Source organism: Mastigoproctus giganteus, chromosome 2 (genome assembly GCF_048544385.1).
Source record: "Mastigoproctus giganteus isolate SK-2022 chromosome 2, ASM4854438v1, whole genome shotgun sequence".
NCBI classification, from domain to species: Eukaryota; Metazoa; Arthropoda; class Arachnida; order Uropygi; family Thelyphonidae; genus Mastigoproctus; species Mastigoproctus giganteus.
Window position 1 is genome coordinate 4,846,885 of NC_143576.1, and position 20,443 is coordinate 4,867,327.

The 20,443-nt window shown below is 36.6% G+C and overlaps 1 protein-coding gene across 1 annotated transcript in view; it reads left to right on the forward strand.

Moving 5' to 3' along the window:
- Nucleotides 1-20,443, forward strand: part of LOC150089129 (coiled-coil domain-containing protein 63-like) — a 95,890-nt gene that overhangs the window by 60,181 nt on the left and 15,266 nt on the right. Inside the window, exons 8-9 of the mRNA XM_090388461.1 lie at nucleotides 211-526; nucleotides 12,112-12,363. Coding sequence (XP_090244587.1) covers nucleotides 211-526; nucleotides 12,112-12,363 — 568 coding nt within the window. The remainder of the gene's footprint in view (nucleotides 1-210; nucleotides 527-12,111; nucleotides 12,364-20,443) is intronic.

Genomic DNA, 20,443 nt, shown 5'->3' on the forward strand with positions numbered 1-20,443 from the left:
GTTAATAATTAAAATTTTGAATATTTAAGTTTAGAAAATTTCATTCAAAATGAATATTCTAAACTTAAATATTCTAATTTCTAATTATTAATGAAGGTATACTGAGTTATTCTGAAATGTTATTTTATTTTTAATGTTTGCTAAAATTTTCTAGAACAAACCAGTTGAATTAATTGCAGGAAATTTTGATTATGAAAATTATTATTTTAGAGAAAGAAGAAAAGTCAGCTTAGTTGTTAAGGATAAAGATGGTGAACAAGACCTGGATCAGAAGATAAACTTTTGTCGAAACTTGTTCAGCAAGATCACAACAGCAGCATCGGCAAGGGATGTCAAAAATATTGTAAATAACTTTAAGCATGTTGAAGATAAAAATTTTGCACTATTCAATTATATTAATCAGATAACCAGTGATGAAGAAAAATTACAAAATTTAATTCAAGCATACCAGAAGGAAATAACTGTTTTACAGAATGAACAAAAAGAACAATTTTTGAAAGATTCTGAAATCTTAAAGGAAGCAGAGGTAAGATAAACATGCATATATATATATATAATTCTAATTAAATCCAAATGAATTGTATATTAGACAGCAGAAATAAGTGCAAAATTAAGTGAAAATAAAAAATAAGGATAGTAGGGCAGACATCAGTGGCAGCAAATATGCAAAAACCACAACATGCTGCATGTATTTTACTGTAATTTTATGTTTCAATAAAAAGAAATGAAAGTATGCCAGTAGCGTGGCAAACCAGTAGAGCGAAGAAGAATTTAACATACAAAATTAAGAATAGAGTACAGTTGGAGAAAAATTATTAAATTATTTAGAAAATAGAATCCAAATTAAAGGAAAATTTAGCAGTGCCCCCCCTTTGCTAAGCACCAATTTCTGAATTGCATGAAATATCACTATATGTAAATGTAACCAGCCAACAATACAGAAATAATAAAAATAGAGAAAAAAGTAGAACATACCATAATATTGAATTGAATAGAAAATACTGACCATTATGCCACCATCTCATCAGTTGACCATGAGGCCATAATGGTCAGGGAATCACTACATTTCGAATGCTACACAAATCCATGCCGCAAAAGAATGATGATACTAAGATCACACTGGCATACTTTCATTTCTTTTTATCGAAACATAAAATTATGGTTATATGTATATATGTATAAACACATCGATGAGCCAAAACATTATGATCAGAGAGTCATTATGCAAATCGAAGCATCTGCAGGTGAATTACGGCGTGTGTGTGGGTCGGGACACAGTATAAAAAACACCTGATACTGAGCTCCGTTAATCAGTGTTACTCTTGTTCTTCAGATGGGAAATGCAGCAGACTTAAGCGAGTTTGACAAAGGCCAAATTGTAATGGCAAGACGACTGGGTAAGAGCATATCCAAAATGGCACAGCTGGTGGGGTGCTCACGGTCAGCCATGGTTAGTACCTACCGAAAGTGGTCTGAGGAGGGGAACCCACGAACTGCTGGCGAGGTGTGGGACAACCATGACTCATCGATGCTCAAGGTGAGTGAAGGCTCTCCCAGATGGCACGTGGCAACAGAAGGACGACTGTGGCACAACTCGCCGGTAATTAGAATGCTGGTGATGGGAGTAATGTGTCACAACACACAGTACATCGAACCCTGCTGAAAATGGGGCAGTGTAGCCACAGGCTGCTCTGAGTGCCCATGCTAACCATGGTTCACCAGCGACAGCGCCTACAATGGGCACCCGAGCATCAAAACTGGACCTTGAGTAATTGGAAGAATGTCGTCTGGTCCGATGAATCACGTTTCCTGTTGACCATGTGGACAGCCGGGTCAATGTGCATCATTTACCTTGGGAAGTGATGGTGCCTGGATGCACCGTGGGACGAAAACAAGCCAATAGCGGTGGTGTCATGCTTTGGGTGATGTTCTGCTGGGATACCCTGGGTCCAGTCATTCATGTGCTGGGCACTCTGACATCTACCACCTACCTAAACATCAGAAAACGTCTTGCGGCTTCAAGTGTGCAGCCACACATTTGTGAGCCCATTATAATCAGTGTTATAAAGTGTTTATAATTGGAATTTTTGTCCGCTGACATCAGATGAAACTCCTTAGGATCCTGGACATTCACATGACTTTTTAGCTAAAAATGACCAATATTAAAGAAAACATGAATGTTTTTGAAATTTTGCATGTAATGGCTGACCATATCCAAAATGACCACTTGTATATGATGTGTATAGGGAATCTCGGGCATTAGCGTCCCGAAGTAGTAAAGCCATTTTCAGTTGCTCACAGTGCAAAATTGTAACTATAAAGTAACACTAAGCTTCATATTGGATATAGAAATAGAAGTTCTACAAAATGTATTATTATTTAAGTCTCAATTCTGTTAATTGCCTTCCCTACTCGCTGCGATGTCAATCACTCACATCACGTCGCTATAACAAACATATAAATATGATTCAGCTCTTAAAAGATCATCGTAGCATGAAATACCATGTATTTCCTGTCGCGACAAGGTCAATTCCAAGATGGCAGCTAATATGGCGTCGCTATTGTTATAGCGACGCCATATTAGCTGCCATCTTGGAATTGACCTTGTCGCGACAGGAAATACATGGTATTTCATGCTACGATGATCTTTTAAGAGCTGAATTATATTTATATGTTTATTTCACTCATCAGTAAGCATCCACAAATTAACAAAGTTATGTTTAATGTGCCCAAACATGTTATACCTCGATGTTATGCACCACGTGGCAGAAACTCTAGCTAAATTCTGGAAAATTGAGTAATTTACAGAAATCGGTAGCTTGCGATCGAGGTAATGGAAAGGAAAATTAAACACACTGATCTAAAGAGCCCTTCTTTGAGGACTTCTTATGTTGAATTTGCCTTGCTCTAATTATGATGTGTATTAATTATGTTAAGTGGTTGGCTGCCATTGCTCTTCTCCTAACCAGGCAATCAATGGCCCTTCTTCCCGTTGTTTGATCACGTGACATTCCTGATTATTGGAAGTTGGTACTGAGACTGGCCACATATTTATGAACAATAATGATTTGCAATTAGGGGTTTTTATTGATTAACACAGCAAATAGTCACAACTGGAATACGCAATAGTTGATTTAATGCGCAAATGTGCACAATACAGTAGTGCTCATTTTTAGAATAGCTAGTTGTAAGTTGTTAAAACAGAAGTGGTAATCACAACTAATAAAATGTCACAAGCTCGTGACCACCAGACCCGACGTCATCACGAACAATGGTTGTCATGGATAGGGATTCCTTAGGACAGGATATGGAAAATACAGAGGGAAAATCAGTCGGAGTGCCTGAGGCATCGTCAGAGAAACCACAGGCTCAACTCTCATGCGACGACCCTCATGACAACTGTGAGCCCACAGAGATTACAGGTGGTCCTAAATTCACACCTGCTCCAAAAAAGAAATACAAGAAAACAACAGGACAAAAGCCAGAATGCAATACCAGATCGCAGTGTGAAGTGAAAGAACAGGAGGAAGCGTCTTCCCAACAAGAATCTACTGAGGAAGCAAACAAAAAAACCTGACTTCACACCTATGGACCCCTCCCTCTGAGAGGAAAATGTTTTACCCTAAGGGCTCACATCTGGTGAGTATGGGCTTGGTGCACCCAGGGTCCTGAGCTGGATATCATCCTTCTTGCTTTCTTGGTGATTCCCTTCTATTTCTGACTCTCTCTCTCAGTGTAATGTGGGATTTTTTTTTTTTTTTTGGCTGGTGCAGCATAAGCCTCAGGCTTCCTTGCACCATATGGCTAATAATAATAATAATAATAAAATAGTCCTAAAACTTAGAATACAGCTCAAAAACAAGCTAAAGGACTCTCGAATAGAATTACCATAGCTCTTCACGGTGAACTGGTCGGGCTGTGGACCAAATTGGAAATGGTCCTTCTAAATGTACACCACAATCTGAAGTCAACACAGCGAAACTTAATGCATACGTGGAATGTAGGAGTGAACAAATGTCACAGCGTGCCACTACTTATGTGGAAGCATTGAGGAACTTATACCAAATGACAAACCAGAGCAGAGAAGGAAAACTCTACTCCCAAAACCACACCTTGTACTTCTTAAGCCGGTGGCCTCTGATCCTGCTCAAACTAGTGTGCAAGTAAAATGCACGGTGATAATCAACCTAACTACAGATCTAAAAAATATTAAAATCAAATCAATAAGAAAGACAAGACACACTGATGTCATAATAGAGACTGCAACGCAAGAGGATGTGACACAAATTCTAAATAGCACCAAAGTCCAAACCTTAGGCCTGATTGCAGAGACCTCCAAAGAGAAAGGCCCATCCATTATCATCTTTAACGTTGATAAGGATCTGAATCCAGATACAGTCACGAACAAGTTAAATCATAGGAACCTGCAACAACAATACCCAGAGGAAGCCCCCAAGGCTCTCATCAGCCCCAAGTACTAGACGAAATTGCGGGACAGAAGTTCTACCAACTGGCTAGTTGAGCTGGCATCCTAGGCTTGGCAATTCGTAAACCAACAGAACAGTGTCTTCATAAACTGCGGCAGCCACCGCTTCAGAGAGCATGTGACTGTTCCCAAATGTTATAGATATTGCCGCTTTGGCCACACCACACATACCTGTACTCAAAAAGAGCCCATGTGTGGTCATTGCGTGCATAAAAGTCATGAATATAACTCCTGTCCTAATAAATCAGATGATCCAACATGTGCCAACTGCAAGCTACAAAATATGGATCATGCTCACTCTGTCTGGGACAGCAACTGCCCCATCTACCTAAAAGCAAAGCGTATTCAACAATTAAGAATAAACTATGGATATACACCGTAAACAATATAACACTCACAGAGTCTCCTTGTTACAAAATAATGCCCAAAGAGCAATTGCAGTTGCCAGCCAGCTATGCCAGAAAGCCAAGGAAGAAAACATTGACATAGGAGGGGTCGTTCATCCCCTCCTTAGAGGGGATGAACAATTAGAGGGGATCCTTAGAGGGGATGAATGATTCCACCTGATGCGCTCTCAAGCCACTTCCGGTTCCGACATGCACGAGAACAGTGCACGTGCCATCAAATCACGTGACATGTGCCGTGAACCTGTGGGTATTTAAATTTGCACTGTAAAGTAAAAAAGCGTACTGTTGAGAAAGAAGGCGGAGCCTCCGAAAGCTTCAGATATTTTATCGCTTTTAACCTGGTATATTTTATTGTATTTTATGATACTTCATTTGTTTTACAGATATTTTATCGCTTTTAACCTGGTATATTTCATTGTATTTTATGATATTTTAATTTTTTGTTTTATATCCACTGTAAATAGTAATTTATTGTAAGCTTAATTATAAAGTTATTAAAATTTTGGCTTTCATTTTATTTTGTCATTTCAACATATGGTTGGTGAAAAATACTTAAAATTGTATTATGAAGATACCCAACCCCAGAGGCCAATTTGGACAGTTTTGAACGGCTTTGTGATATTTTTCTAAAGCACATTTCTGGAAGTCACGACCATAAAACAATTGAAACAATTTACACTTTCCAGTGTATTGAGCTTTTCTGTTACTGCAAGCTGTTATAAATGGGTGGCAAACTTCATGTTATTGCATTTGTGAAAATAGCGATAGCTCTAATTGTGTGATTTTTTTTTATGTTATTATGGTGAAATATGTTTCCCCTTTACTGCAATCTTCAATCGTATAAAAAAAAAATTTTCAGAATCTTCTCTTCATTCCTTTTTTTTTTAAAGCTTCGTAAACTTGTTACTCGGTACAAATCGTGTTAGTTGCAATTTGTGCGTTCTGTTAAAAAATGCTTATGCATGCTACTGAAATTTATAAAGAAAAGAGAAGATTATCTTGGAAACAAATGCCTCTTGAAGCATTTCTGAAGACAACTCCTTGTGCAACAAACCAACGAGTGCTGAACCAATAATGAGTGATCAGCGAGTGTGCATTTAGTCGATGATGATGAAGAATAAACATTCTTTAACATTTGTAAGTCATAAATAATTTCTTTATTACTATAATTTGCTTGATTTTACAGGCTGTGTTTTCATTTCTTTGGCTAAATCAGTCATTGTTTAAACATAAACTAATTAGTTAACTAATTTCATTGTTGATAACGTAATCCCTTTGCTAATATTCCATTAAGAAAATAAAATAATGAAGTAAATAAAAAAAGCAGTAACAAAATACTGCACACAGTATAATTTTTTTACTAACAGCTGAAGACGAAACCACCCAAAACTACTCGATTCAAAGTAACAGTTGAGTTCATCTGCAACTTCAGCTGGGGTATCTAATACTATCCCACATCCATTACATAAGGGTCCGATCTGGTTTACCCTTCTCTTCTTTGCATTTATATATGTGAAGAATTCCTTATCCCCCCCCTCTTTATTCTCTTTGCCAGCTATTTCTCATAATCTGCCTTTGTCAGCCTAACCCTTTCAGTGGCATTATTACAGATCAATTTGTAGCCGTTATAGGCTTCAGTACTTTTTATTGCTCTGTAACTTTTCCATGTCGTCTTTTTCTGCTCAAGTAAATTGGCAACTTCATTATTCATCCAACTTGGAATCCTACTCGTGGAGTATTTTTTTAATGGTATATAAGCATTCAAGACTTCTGTGATTAATGTTTTAAAGGTATACCATAATTCAATTGTATTCGCTCTCTGTGAGATGTCTACCCAGGTAAAAGAAGCCATGTGGCACCTTAAGGCATCGTAATTTCCTTTCCTGAAATTATAACCCATTCCTTTGCCTTTAACTACTGCTACCTCTCTCTTCATCGTCCACCGTAGAACTCTGTGATCACTTCCTGCTACTGGTTCCTGTACGGTCAGCCCTATTATGTCATCTGGTTCATGGATGATGATGAGGTCCAGAGTATTCTTTTCTCTAGTACTTTCCCTGACATGTTGATACAAATAGCAATCATCTAGTTGATTTAAATATTTTGTCCCCCATGTGGAGGTTCCTTCCCATTTGCTCCAATCAATTAGAGGCAAATTGAAATCACCCATAATAAGACATTCACGCTTACTTGCTGATTCCATTTACATGTAGAGGCTCTCATCGTAATTGTCACAATCACCTGGTCTGTTGATTACGCCCACTCTCATTATACCTTTGCTTCCAACTATTTCACACCATATAGATTCTGTACTAGCATGCGAAACGTCTGAATCCGGGAAAGCTTTTGTCACGCTCGGGTTACTTTTGATAAGAAGCATGATCCCACCACCCCTTCTATCCTTCCCTGTCCTTCCTAAATACATTATATGTACCATACTGAAACTCATTATCCCTTATCTCTGGGTGGCACCATGTTTCTGTAAGCCTATTATGTCAGCATTACTTGTCCTAAACAGCAGTTCGAATTCACTCATTTTATTGACGACACTTCTGACATTACTGTATAAACAATTAAGACTTAGTGTTCTTGTATAGTTAACTACCCTGACACACCCCTTAAAGTTATTTAAGCTTGCTTCCCTGGCATTTGCTACCTGCTCATTTGAAACGTTTTTGCCCTCAGAACATCTTGCTACTATGTTCTGTTGGGGTAACAAACAAATACTCTTAAGGTATGTGTGAGAGTTAATTTGACCAATATTATCAGATAAACGTGTATGTATATTACCCTTTTTCCCCCAAACTAGCAGTTTCCCTTAACCTTTAAGGTATCCTCAATAATACTGGCAAAAACTTTTGCACCCCCTTTGTTTAAATAATGTATCCCGTCTATACAAAACAGATTCCTTCTACCTACAAGTGCAGGCCAAGCTGATAGAAATTTCCCCCTAAAAGCCTTGCAGAGTTCTTCAAGTCTTGAGTTAATCCACAAGGCTTTCAGCATATAATCCCTCCTATCGTGCCTGGGCAGAATTGCAGACACAAACATTGTGACCTAACTTGCATTATTTCTTCAGCATGGTCCTATATTTGTCTAACAAATTGTCAGATCGTGTATGCTTAATGTCATTAGTCCCCACATGAATAATAATATTCTCTTTCCCCCCCTAAAATCTGACAGTCTGTTGATGACATCATTAATAGTTGCTCCTGGCAGACATACCCTGGTTCTAGTCCACCTATCCTTATTACAAAAAATATTTCCCATTTCCCTCACAATGGAGTCTCCTAATAGAACTAAGTCCTTTTGAACCAGAGTAGTTTGCACTTGGTTATTTTGTTGTGGGACTCAAGACTAGCAACCTACCAACGATGCACTCCCGATTCTAGAGTCTTGAGTTCCTGAGGAGCTTCCAGTTACATTATTCTTGAAGGCAAGTACCCGTTTTTTCAGTGACTTAAATTGTTCTAGCAATGCACCAAATTGTAACTTAAGATCGGTGCACTCCTTACAATGGTGACAAAAAAAAGAATCTCCAAGTGAGCTAGGATTATCCACTAGGTCGACCTTGGAATACATGCCAGAGGTTCGGCAAAGGATAAAATCATGACTCACCCGGAAATCGCCTTCAGCTATTTCCATATGAGTCATGATACCCTTGACAAAGTGTTTAAGGCAGATCTTGTAATAACCATTATGAAATTACCAATTGCATACAATTTAATTAATTAACAATGAAAATTAATAAGGTTAATAAATTTAATTGGTTAATTTACTATACTATACTTGACTATATGGTACTATACTAAGCTAATGCAGTAATACAGCGCCTCCATAGCCAGGTGGGAAGGAGCAGCAGTGCGTAGCACACGCATCTTGATTAGACCGGGGTTCGAGCCTGTCACCACCAAATACGGAGGATGCGGAAAGGTGAGGGAATGACCACCGTATATTCACGGAGCAATATGGCCTTAGTTGCTAATGCTCCTAAAAACCAAAATAACAAAAACAAAAAAAGCAGCAATACATATTCCGCTATATAGTTTTACATTATACCTTAGCTATCAAATTTGGGATGTACGTTATCAAGTTATGCTATACTGTAACAATCACAATGCTAAATTAGTTATATCCTTAGGATATAACTGAACTAAATTAGTTATATCCTTACAAAAGATATATGCCCAAAATATAAGGTGATTAAAACCTTCAAAATATTTATTTATTCCAATTAAAACCCTACTATTCTGCTACGCTACGATATTCCAGCCAAAACACCAATACAATAGCAATAAGAGTAGCAAATTGTAACTTACAAAGTCATTAGCTAAATTTAAAAAAATACGTTAATGAACGCTACTAAGCCTATTTAATATATTTGTAAAACACAAATTAATACATTAACTAATCAAAAAATACAACAGATATATGCCCAAAAGGTGACTTAAACCCTTCAAAATACTTATTTTTTACAATTTAAACCTTACTATTCTTCTGAGCTACTGGCTACTACAATATTCCTGCCAAAACACTGCTATAATAGCAGTAGGAGTAGCGAGTTGTAACTTACAAAAACACTAGTTAAATTTAAAAAATAAGCTGACGATGCCACTAAGCCTATTTAATCTATTTGTAAAACAAATTAATATGCTAACTAATCAAAAATATGATACGATAAAATTTCAATATAAAATTACGAAAAACTTCAATGAAAGCTTAGCTTGCAGCAGCTACAGAAGTCTATGTCTTCACCAAGCGACACCTGGTGGCCTTGCCAATTTATTTATTTAACATAACTGACTCTAACATGAAGCTTATATATGTATATGTAAACTTTACTATATAGTATCGGTGTAAATACACCATAGTTAACCCATAAATTTGAACTACGTAAGCAGTGTAGAAGGCATCGTTTTAATTGTATATCATATTGTGGTTGCCTTCACAATGAGATAGCAGTATTGCACTACTTCAAATAAATAATGCATCTCTAGTAGAGAAGACTACTGTCATTTATTTTCAGAGGATACCACCACCCAGATGATTGTTTCGAAGCTATTGGGCTTCATCATCAGTGGGTGGGCATGTATCCTGGTAATACAACACGCCATCATGGTTGCGAAGTTATATCCACAATATGAGAGATGCCAAAGGGTGTTGGTAAAAATGTAATTTTAAAATGAAATGCACAAGGCATAATTCTTATGGGTTTTGGTAATTAACTATATAGTATCGGTGTAAACTTTACATGAAAGCTGCAGCTCACATCTGGTGAGTATGGGTTTGGCACACTCAAGGTTCTTCTCTTTCTTGGTGATTCTGTTCTATTTCTTAGTCTTGTTTGCTCTCTCTCTCTCTCTCTCTCTCTCTCTCTGAGGGTAACTCAAATTTTTTTTTTTTTGGCTGGTGCAGCAAAAGAAAGGCACCCGGGGTGGATGGGATCTATCCAGTTATATTAAAGGAGGCAGCAAAGGAAGTAAGCAAACCCTTAGCCATAATTATGAGAGCTTCCTTGGACTCAGGGGAGGTACCCATAGACTGGAAATGTGCAAATGTGACCCCAATTCACAAAGGGGATCAAAGGCTGACACAAGTAATTATAGACCTGTGAGCTTAACTTCTGTTCCAGGAAAATTAATGGAGGCACTGGTTAAAGAAGCACTGCAGGATCATTTAGACAAGACTTCAGTTATAGCTCAGACACAGCATGGTTTTGTTAAGGGGAAGTCTTGCCTGACCAACTTGATTGGATACTATGATGCAGTCACAAAAGAACTGGATGCAGGGAATAACTTTGATATTATATACTTGGATCTTAGAAAGGCTTTTGATACTGTTGCACATGGAAGACTGCTACACAAATTGGAGCAGTGTGACATTGGAGGCAAATTGCTGCTATGGATAAAGGGGTGGTTGAGGGGGAGAAGACAGAGAGTGGTAATCAATGGACACTGCTCATCGTGGACTGATGTTATTAGTGGAGTCCCTCAGGGCTCAGTGTTGGGTCCATTATTGTTTTCTGTATTTATAAATGATATTGATGATGGTATATCGGGATTAATGTCCAAGTTTGCAGACGATACAAAGGTTGGCAGGGTTGTCAAGGACACTACTGACACTATGCTGCTGCAACAGGATCTGGAAAGGTTGAGCAGATGGGCTGAGAGGTGGCAAATGAAGTTTAACATTGACAAATGTAAAGTACTACACATGGGAAACAGCAACCCCAGAGCAACGTATCAACTCTGTGGTACAACACTGACAGTGGTAGAGAATGAAAGGGACTTGGGGGTGGTTGTGCAGGCAGATATGAAGTTCTCTGAGCAGTGCAGACGGGCTGCAAGAGTAGCTCATGGAGTATTGTCAATGATATACAGGAATTTTTCCAGCAGGGATAAGGAGGTGATTATTCCATTGTATAAGGCGATGGTCAGGCCACACCTAGAGTACTGTATACAGGTCTGGAGGCCTCATTTCAAGAAGGATGTAGAGCTGCTGGAACGAGTACAGAGAAGGGCAACAAGATTAGTGAATGGAACAAAGGGGTGCTCTTACGAAGAAAGGCTTAAGTTTTGCAAATTACAGTGTCTGGAGACTAGGCACCAGCGAGGTGATCTGATAGAGGTGTATAAAGCCTTGAATGGTTTAAGCATGCTCAATGCTGATGGGATTCTTCCTCTAGCTCAGAATAATCACCTGAGACGGCATAAATTCAAATTGAGGAAAGACAGATGTAGGATAGACGTGCGGAAATTTGCCTTTAGCCAGCGGGTGGTTGGTTGGTGGAACAGACTTCCATCCCTTGTGGTGGAGGTTGATAGCCTAAATAAGTTTAAGGCTCAGCTGGACAGGTATTTTGAATGAACAGAGGGGTGAAGTGGAAGTGGTTTTTTTTTTGGCTGATGCTGCATAAGCTTGCTTTCTTGCGTCAAATGCCTCTACTAATGCTAATGCTAATGCTAAAAGCCTCAGGCTTCCTTGCACCATATGGCTAATAATAATAATAATAAAGAATGATGCGTTCACACTATTCAAATATTAGTTAGAATTTACAAGAAAAGAAAAACATGAATTTTCCTGTGAAGCCAGAAACTTAACATTTTTTTATATTAAAATAAGAATTTAATATGTTAAATAAAATGTTTATATTACATAATTTTTTTATTTGAATTATTTTCTATTATTCTGATCATAAATTTTAATTTGATTTAATAGGATAAATACAGTGATATTTATAAGGTAGCATATGCTCTTGAAATGGCAGTAGAGAATCATAGTCAAAACTTAGAGCAACTAAAAAAAGATATAAGAAAACTACTTCAGCTAGCTGGATGTGGTTATGGCTTACATGGAGAGCTACTTGGAAATACTGATGGCATTACAGACCAAAATGTTGTTCATTATTTAGGTGTTTTGGAAGGAAGGATCCTTGAACTTCTCCAATTGTTCAAATATCTTCATATGAAGGTAAGATAACTTTTATATTTTAAGGCCATTACTTATAGCAATTCAGTCATACATGTTGTTTGTACAGAAACAATTCAAGAGAACGTAATTGCCATGACACAAAAATTTCCATTTGAAACATTCTTCTAATAATAAATAGCAGCTGATTATTCATTTATGATATCTGAACACAGCTGCTTCATGTTTAACAGCAGCCTACAGTACCCATACCTTTGCTGAGTAAAGGTTGTTTTGGTATTTTCTTCCAGATTTCTCCAATCTGTCTGCATTCTTTTTCTTAGCAATAATTAACTTGAAAACTGAGTCTTTTCTGAAATAATGTTTTGGCACAAGGAATGATCTGTACAAGCATTTTTATTAAAAAAAAACTAATTTTGTTTTCTTTTGTTAATTTTAATTAGAACTGTAATAATTAGTTAAACCCAGTACTGGTTGTGTGTGTGTTTGGGAAAAATCATTCTGTCCATCTAAAAGTAAAATGCTTAAGGTAATTTTGTGCCACTGTCTCACTATTAAAACTTTGAGAAATCTTTATAAATAAAGTTGTTCCCTCAAAGTACCCAGATTTGGATTTATGGTCTCTGCTTCAGAAAATTATACTCCTCCCTATACTTCACTTAGATCAGCTCATTTGAGACAGACTGGCATTTAAGTTAATGTACAAGAAATATGAAGAGAAATTACTCTAGTTGTATATTATGCTGTATGCTAAATAGTTTTTGTTTTAAATAATTGCTGAAAGTGAAGTACATAAATAATGCATTTTTTTAAATGCAAAAAAAGTTTTTTTCATGAAAAATTATCGGAACCCATAGTACTGTACTACTGTGTATGGGTTGAGAAGACAGAAGATACTTATCTCTGAGCTTTCTCGGACATATTTTTCAAAAGTACATTTTGCAATATTGAAAAATTATGGAAGTTAAAAGAGCAAAAATAACATATACTATTAATGAAATTGAAATGTGCTATTTTTGATTCCTTAAATGGCAGTAATCCAGGTGATTATAAACTGTCCTTTTGTAATGACAAAAAAAAAACAACAAAAAAGTCAAAATGAAAGCAGCTTGCTCTTGGTACCAGTGTTCTAAGGTGGCATTGCAGGATACAGTGTTTGGCATTCTTCTCAAACCAACCTAAAAACATGCGAGATTCCTTTAGAAAACAGTCTGGCATTTAGTGTTGATAAATGCTAAATATTAGGCTTGAAAACCGGAGTAGCAAGAATATTAAAAGAAGAGATTGAGCACATGGTGATGGTATGCTGTCATTGTCATCTGATTAATTTGTGTGATGAAAATGGGACTGCATACCTTCTACTGAAAGTGGATGAAAGTGTAAGTTTATTACTATCAAGAAAGAAGTCCTAAAATAGGAGAGATAGATCAGAAATTAGTGCAAGCAATCCTAAATAGTCAAAGCAAGTTTATAACTCTAAGCTGATTATCCTCACACACGAAGAAAGATTTCATGTTATGCAAACTACCCTCCTAGCTTGAATATAGCATTTTGCTTTTTCCTTGTAAATGTTATGCCAGCATTTGATAATCCAAGCATAATTCTTCAATAAAATAGAGTCCTACATCTATTTACTTGTCATTAATTCTTTGATATGCTCAAGGATCAAATGTGATGTGTAAATTTGTTAGACCAATATTTGTTAAATCTTCCACTTCACTTTAGAGGTTGAATACCATAGCAAATTAAACCAAGATGATTCTGACTTAGTCATAAGCAGCTCCTATTATGAATGTTGTGGAGATTCTAAAATGAGAGGAGGTTTTGCTGTTGTGTTCAGTAAGAAAGTACTTTATTGCTGCATGTGACTACATGGTGCAAAAGTTAGTATTAGTAGTGGCAAATGATGCAAGGAAGGTTAATCTCATTTGTCCATCTCCTCTAATAATTTTTCCAATTCTTCCTTAAATTTATGCAAACTACCTTATTCCACAGCACCAGGTGGAAGTTTATTCCAACAGTCAGTCATTTTCTGGCTGAAATAAAATTTTTGCACATCTGTTTTGCAACCATCCTTTTTCAGTTTATGTCCCCTTATATGTGTTATCTGAGAAAGAATATGGATACCATCAGCATTTAGTTTGCCCAATCCACTTAGGCCTTAAACACTTCAGTCAGGTTTCCTCACAGGTGCCTAATATCCAAGTGCTACAATTTTCAGAATTGAAGTCTTTCATGGTAAGAGTACCCTTTTTTTTGTTGTTGACTAATGTTACTGCTTTTCTTTGCACCCAGTAGAGATTCATATCTTCTTAAAATGAAGCTTCTAGACCTGTGCAGTACACAAGATCTGGCCTAACCAGTCATATATAATGGGATAATCACTTCCTTGTCCTTGCTGACAAAATTTCTGTACATCAGTGACATAACTCCATGGGTCTGTCAGCACTGACCAGAAAACGTCATGTCAAATTGTACAGTTACTCCTAAGTCTCTTGTTTTCCACCATCTTGAGTGTGGAACCACCTAATTTGTATGCTATTCTAGGATTACTGCTGCTGCTGCTGTGCCCATATGATTACTTTGCATTTTTCAACGTTAAACTGAATTGTCACTTCTCAGCCCATCTGTCTAATTTTTCTAGGTCTTATTGTTATAGTGCCCTTTGATCCCAGTCATTAACCACCCTGCCAACCTTTGTATCATCTGTAAACTTAGATGATAAGCTTGATATGCCCCCATGGATATTGTTAATAAATGCTGAAAACAATAAACGAATGCCCAGCACTGAATGCTAAGGTACTCCACTAATAACATTAGTTCAGAAAGATCATTGCCCATTTATTACCACCCTCTGTTTTTTGCCACTCAACCATTCCTTTATCTAGCAAAAACTTGTTCCCAATCTCACACTGCTCCAATTTGTACAGCAGTCTCTCATGTGGAATAGTGTCAAAAGCTCTACTGAATTAAGTATATGATGTCAAAGTTATTTTTTTTGCCTCCAGTTCCTTTTATTCAGATCTTGTTTTACCAATCTGATTAGCTACCGTAAGTGTGTCATAGTAGCCAATTGGATTGGTCAGACAAGATTGCTCCTTAACAGATTATGTGATGTCCATATAACTGCATTCCTGTCAAGATAATTTTGCAATACTCTCCTAATCACTGACTCCATTATTTTCCCTGAAATAGAAGCCAAGCCTAGAGATCTATTATTACTCATTTTTCTTTTCAGTTCTTTAATTCTCTCCCCCCCACCTTTATGAATTGGAGAGACATTTGCACATCTTTAGTCTATAGGGACCTCCACTGAATCCAAAGATGTGCTCATAATTATGGATAAATATTTGCTTACCTCTCTTGCTGCTTCATTTTTAATATAATTGGATAGATTTCATTGGCTCATGGTGTTGTGGTAGCACAAATCTCATCAGTTTGCAGTGCATAATTTTCAAATTTCAGTTTTTTTGTGAGTTAGTTTAATTCTTGGCATCATTAAAGATAAAGAAGTAAAGGAAGCAATAAATGTTTTGCAAAATCAGTTCTATCAGTTTCAATGTGAGGACATAATAGCAGATATTAAGGAAGACAAAAGAACTGCACAAGTGGCCTTTGGTTGAGAAATTGAAAGTTCAGAAAAAAAAATTTGAAACATAACTATTTATCTAAAGTCACGCTTGGCATTTTAACAATTCCTCATAGCAGTGCTGAGTGTGAGAAGATATTAAGGCAGATAAAAAAAAAACAACTCAATGATCTACAGAGCTATGCTGGTGGTAGCTTGCTACTGGTAGGGCCTCCCAAGCCAGAAAAAGTTTTGTAGCTAGAAACCAGATGAAAAAAAGATAACCTGGTCAGACTCCAGATTGGAGATTGTGACAATGTGTCAACCAAGAGATATTCATAATGGGCCAGCTCCCCATTCATCATAAAACATTTTTTCACTGCTAAAAGTGCTAACAGAATAAAAGTCGGACAGACAAATAAGAATCGAAATGGCAAACAGAAAAGGACTATGAATTTTGGCTGTTGGAATGTACAAGGAGTCAATACAAAACAAGATGAAATATTATTGGAATTGGGAAAATATAAATTGGATGTTGCAGTCTTAACTGAAACAAAAAAGAAAGGGAGAGGTGTGGAAATGACCCGAGAATATATTTTCCTTTGGTCTGGTGTCAACCGACATGTCAGAGCTAAGGCACGGGTGGCTGTGCTTATTCACAAGCATCTTAGAAAATTTATTGTAAAATGGCACTTTTTTGATGAACTAATCAACATTCCTTGAAATTAAAATTTATGGAAGAGAAATTACTATTATTAGGGATACGCTCCTAATAATGAGTCTCTATAGATATTAAAGAAAATTTCTGGGAAAGAGAAGTAATAGAAGCAGTTCCACATTGCAGAGAGATATTCATAATGAGAGATTTGAATTCTAGAGTAAGAAAAGTGGTGGGAAGACATATAAAGAATGATAATGGAGAGAGAAACTGATAGAACTTTGCTCTCAATATGGGCTGAAGATTAATAACACCTTCTTCCAACATAGAGATATTCATAAGTTCACATAGCTCCAAGAAACATAGGGACTAAAATCAGTAATTGATTGTGTGATTACTAAACAACAAAGCACAGTTTTTGTCTGTGATGTTAGGGCCAGGAGAGGAGCAAATTGTGGTTTTGATCAACTTTTGGTGAAGGCTGTGTTGTCTTTCCCATGAGTGTGCCAAAAAAGAAGGAGAAAAAAGAAAGATTTTGAGGGGATTGAACAACTTCACAGTGAAAAATTTAATGTGGACTCACTAAAAGATGAGAGCACTAGGGGGTGGCGCCTCCATAGCCAGGTGGGAAGGAGCAGCAGTGCGTAGCACACGCTTCTTGATTAGACCGGGGTTTGAGCCCGTCACCACCAAATACGGAGGATGCGGAAAGGTCAGGGAATGACCACCACATATCCTGGAGCAATATGGCCTTAGTTGCTAATGCTCCTAAAAAACCAAATAACTAACTAAGTAGCACTAGGGGTTTGCACATCTTTAGTCTCCGAGACTGGATCAAGCATTAGATGAAAGCTATGGGGAGAGTGCAAAAGAGATATATGAATATGTTAAAGGAAAAAGTGAAGAAAATTGCTGGAGAGACAATAGGAAAATCTCAAAAGATGAAACAAAATGACTGCCTGGACATGAAAATTAAGGAATTAATAAAGTTAAAATGAATCATGCCAAAGATGGTTGAGTTCAAAAAGTGAAGCTCAGAATAATGTATTAAAAGATGAAATGCACAAGGCATAATTTCTTACACTACATACGTAGTTCATATTTATGGGTAAACTATGGTGTATCTATACAGATATTATATAGTTAATCACAGAATAATATATAAAGAAAAAAATAAGGAAATGAAAGCAGAAGTCATCAAGGTGAAGAGCAGATCTTAGGATTGAGCATGTGCCGAGGTGAACAGCAAACTGGGATGTACAATATCTGCAGAGGCATGGAGAGTACTGAAGATTTTAAGGAAATCTCATAAGCAAAATGCTAGACTGGAAATGAAAGATCTGGAGGAATGGGTCAATTATTATAAACAGCTATTGAATGAAGTAAGAAAGGAATTTAGAGAAATTGAAACAGGGATAGTTGCCGTAAAAAGAAGATTGAACATTCGAATTAAGGAAGTGGAACTGGAAATAAAAATGGCAAAAAATTGAAAAGCACCAGGCCCAGGTGGAATTAACATGGAGCTGCCTAAATATGTAGGTCGAAAAGTTATAAATCTATTAACTCGACTGTTCAACAAATTATGCGATGATGATGAAATACCAGATGAGATGACAGTCGGATACATCACACCATTTTTCAAAAAAAGGTGACAGAAGAAGAGATGTTCCAATTATAGAGGAATTTATGTAATGAGTCCGAAAAAGCATAGAAAATAGACCTAGAAAAAGCATATGATAATGTGCCAAGAAATCTTTTGTGGAAGGCTATAGAAAAAATGTTAATAAGCCTGTCATTAATTGATATAATTAGAAGTCATCAAGATCAATACATGCTGTGTTAAAATTGGTTCAAAACTATCAAGAAAATTTAAAACTTCCAAAGGATTTTTTCAAGGATGCTGTTTGTCACCTACTTTGTTTAAGCTGTACCTGTAAGTTGTTTTAAGACCATAGTCACAGAAGTACAGTTCAATGTGTATTCCCTTTTGTCAAAATAAGTGCCTTTACAATCTGTTTTTTGCAGACGACCAAGTTTTGGTAGCACAGGATGATTGAGATGCAAATTACACAGGCAGAGAGTTACTAGAAGAATAAAAAACATGAGGATTGACAATAAATTTTAATAAGACAGAGCACATGAATCGAAGTGAGGACATTCTGGATTTAGATGGAATACAGGCGAAAACTGTACAGCAATTTAAATACTTGAGTGCAATTATTCAGGCTGATGCAGGAACCTAGAAAAATTGGTCAGGAACCTAGCCAATTGGTCAAGCTCAAGAGAGTGCAGTAGCAGCACATACATGTTTAAGTGGATGGTGGCTCAAGCCTGCACAACCTATAAATATGGTTAAAAATTGCATTAATTGTAAATTCTTCTGCCCTGTTGAATAAACAGAATTTTTTTTTTTTAAATTAGAGCACCAACAGATGAGATATCTTAGTTGGTTCAAAAAACTGTTATACAAAACTAGGTAAGCCTAAAAAAAGTTATGCCACTGAGTATGTTGGTGTATTGCAACACACAGTGAAGTGAAGATTTGATTTTTTTTGTAAGTACATCTTTTTGAATTTTAATGAAATCATTGGCATATACTGAAAATCAAAATTTATAATGAAAGAATACTCAAGTTCCTGTCATCATGCCAATATAAGTTTTTTTTTTTTTTTTTTTTGTCATTACAAAATACAGTAACACTTGATGTAACACATTGACATTTCGAAATGGCAAAATTTCAAAATATGTTTAATTTGCATTTCAGATATGCCTACATTAAACTGAAGTAGGATATATTGGCGCCTCCGTAGCCAGGCGGGCAGGATCAGCAGTGTGTAGCACACCTTTCTTGATTAGACCGGGGTTCAAGCCCATGACCACCAAATACGGAGGATGTGGAAAGGTCAGGGAATGACCACTGCATATCCCCGGAGCAATATGGCTTTAGTTGCTAATGCTCCTAAAAACCAAATAACAAACAGTATATATTATTCACTGATAGTAGCTAGATAAGCTATAATAACAATCAGTTTCTGACATATGGATTTGTGCATTGCTCATTTCTGTATACAGTTAAACCAGTCGAAGTTGTATGAAGGGCATCATTATATAACATCTCATATTGTGAAATCCTTCACAACAAGTTACCTATCTCTTCTATTTTGAATAAGTAATTCTTACCCAGTGGAGAAGTCTGTTATTACTTACTCTTAGTGAGTTGACACCACCACACAGATGGTCATTTCAAGTGTCATGTTTTCAAGTCTCAAGTCTCATTTCAAGTGGATAGACACCCAAAGTGTCTATCCACCCACTGATGAATCAGTTTTTACAGATTTTGTAAGAACTGGCAAAATTTTTAACTGTATTCAGAAACAGTGCAGTGCACTAGCTTGCATGACATTTAAATTGTGCAGTTTGAAGCTTATTTCTAGTCATTACTGGTGATGAGACATGTTCATCACTGGAACTCAGAGATAAAAATATGGTCAAAACAACAGAAGCCATCACTGTCACTCCCTCCCCAAAAATACTCTAATCATTGGCAGCAGGCAAGATTATGGCTATGATCTTGGAGATTGTGAAGAAGTATTATTTGTTGATTATTACCAAAAGGTACCACAATGAATACATTTCAGTCAGCAATGTTTACTTTCATAAGTGATTCCAAGAAATCAGTTCCATGGAATTAAAAGCTCATTAATGTACATGTTAATGATACAAGACATCTTTACATGTTAATGATACAAGACATTTTTATATGAAAATCAGAAGTCAAGACATAACACAAGACATTTTTATATGGAAATCAGAAGTCATACAGACAGACAGAGTGACTGACTGTTTAACAAATGTTAAATCAATATACATATTTTATTATGATAGTTTCTTTAAAT